Source organism: Atta colombica, unplaced genomic scaffold (assembly GCF_001594045.1).
Source record: "Atta colombica isolate Treedump-2 unplaced genomic scaffold, Acol1.0 scaffold261, whole genome shotgun sequence".
In the NCBI taxonomy this organism is placed as follows: Eukaryota; Metazoa; Arthropoda; class Insecta; order Hymenoptera; family Formicidae; genus Atta; species Atta colombica.
This window is the reverse complement of record NW_017259361.1, coordinates 1,314,871-1,315,817: the sequence shown is the minus strand read 5'-3', so window position 1 is coordinate 1,315,817 and position 947 is coordinate 1,314,871. Positions and strand designations below refer to the sequence as shown.

Genomic DNA, 947 nt, shown 5'->3' with positions numbered 1-947 from the left:
CGTTTTATAAATTCATATCGACAGACTAACTCGTACTACATTTATATCCATAATTATCCATAATTTCATTTTTGTATGATAATATTTCGATTTTGCGCATTTTGCATCTTGCATGCACACACACACACACACACACACACACACATATATATATATATATATATACATATATATGTATGTATATATAATTATACATATAGACTAGTTTACACTGTGAGAAATAAGACAACATGAGAAAAATTATCAGGATGCTCTAAGATTTGAATTAAATCTCGATATTAGTAGACTTCCATCCTGTTACCGAACCACACAGCTCTGATGCTGATAGCTTCTCTGTTGTTCCTATTTCTTCGAAATTTTTTACAACATTTGTATGTGTACTATCAGTAATTTTTTATCAAATTATTATCTTAATTTTGTAAGGATTCAAAGGATTATTGTTAAAGTTATACAGCATATATAAGATAAAACATTTTTTAAATAAGAACTCAAAGTTTTCCAAAGTAATTATGAGTACAGATCTTGAAAATATATAAACTAGGATTACATTAATAAAATAATCATTTACTAACGTTCTATTAGCTTTATTCTTACTAAGATATTAACTGCATCAAATTTATAAAATGTATTCAAAGTAAGCATATATAAAAAGCATATATAAAACTAATTATATTTAACTTAATAATTCTTGGGCTTATAGACTCACAGTAATAAAATGATGATATAAAATACTAGACAGAAATCATTGTGAACTCACAAACAACTTATATATCTTTATGCAAGGTATAATAATTATTTCAGTATATTAGAATTTACTACAATTAAAAAGTTCAAGAGTAGTTCAGAAAACATTCCTATTTTGACCCAGTTAAACATGCTTTAATTTTAGTAACCTTTTGAATTACTTTATATGTATATATATATATATATATATATATATATATATA

General features: G+C 24.2%; 1 protein-coding gene across 7 annotated transcripts in view; it reads left to right on the top strand.

Annotated features, from left to right (window-relative positions):
* Positions 1–947, top strand: part of LOC108689247 (transcriptional regulator ATRX-like) — a 17,528-nt gene that overhangs the window by 1,351 nt on the left and 15,230 nt on the right. For 4 of the 7 annotated variants that reach the window (XM_018195939.1, XM_018195942.1, XM_018195943.1 and 1 more), the window contains exon 3: positions 701–783. The exons of the other annotated variants lie outside the window; for them this stretch is intronic. In XM_018195939.1, the coding sequence (XP_018051428.1) occupies positions 777–783 (7 nt within the window). In that variant the 5' untranslated portion in view covers positions 701–776. The remainder of the gene's footprint in view (positions 1–700; positions 784–947) is intronic. 7 annotated transcript variants of the gene reach the window in all.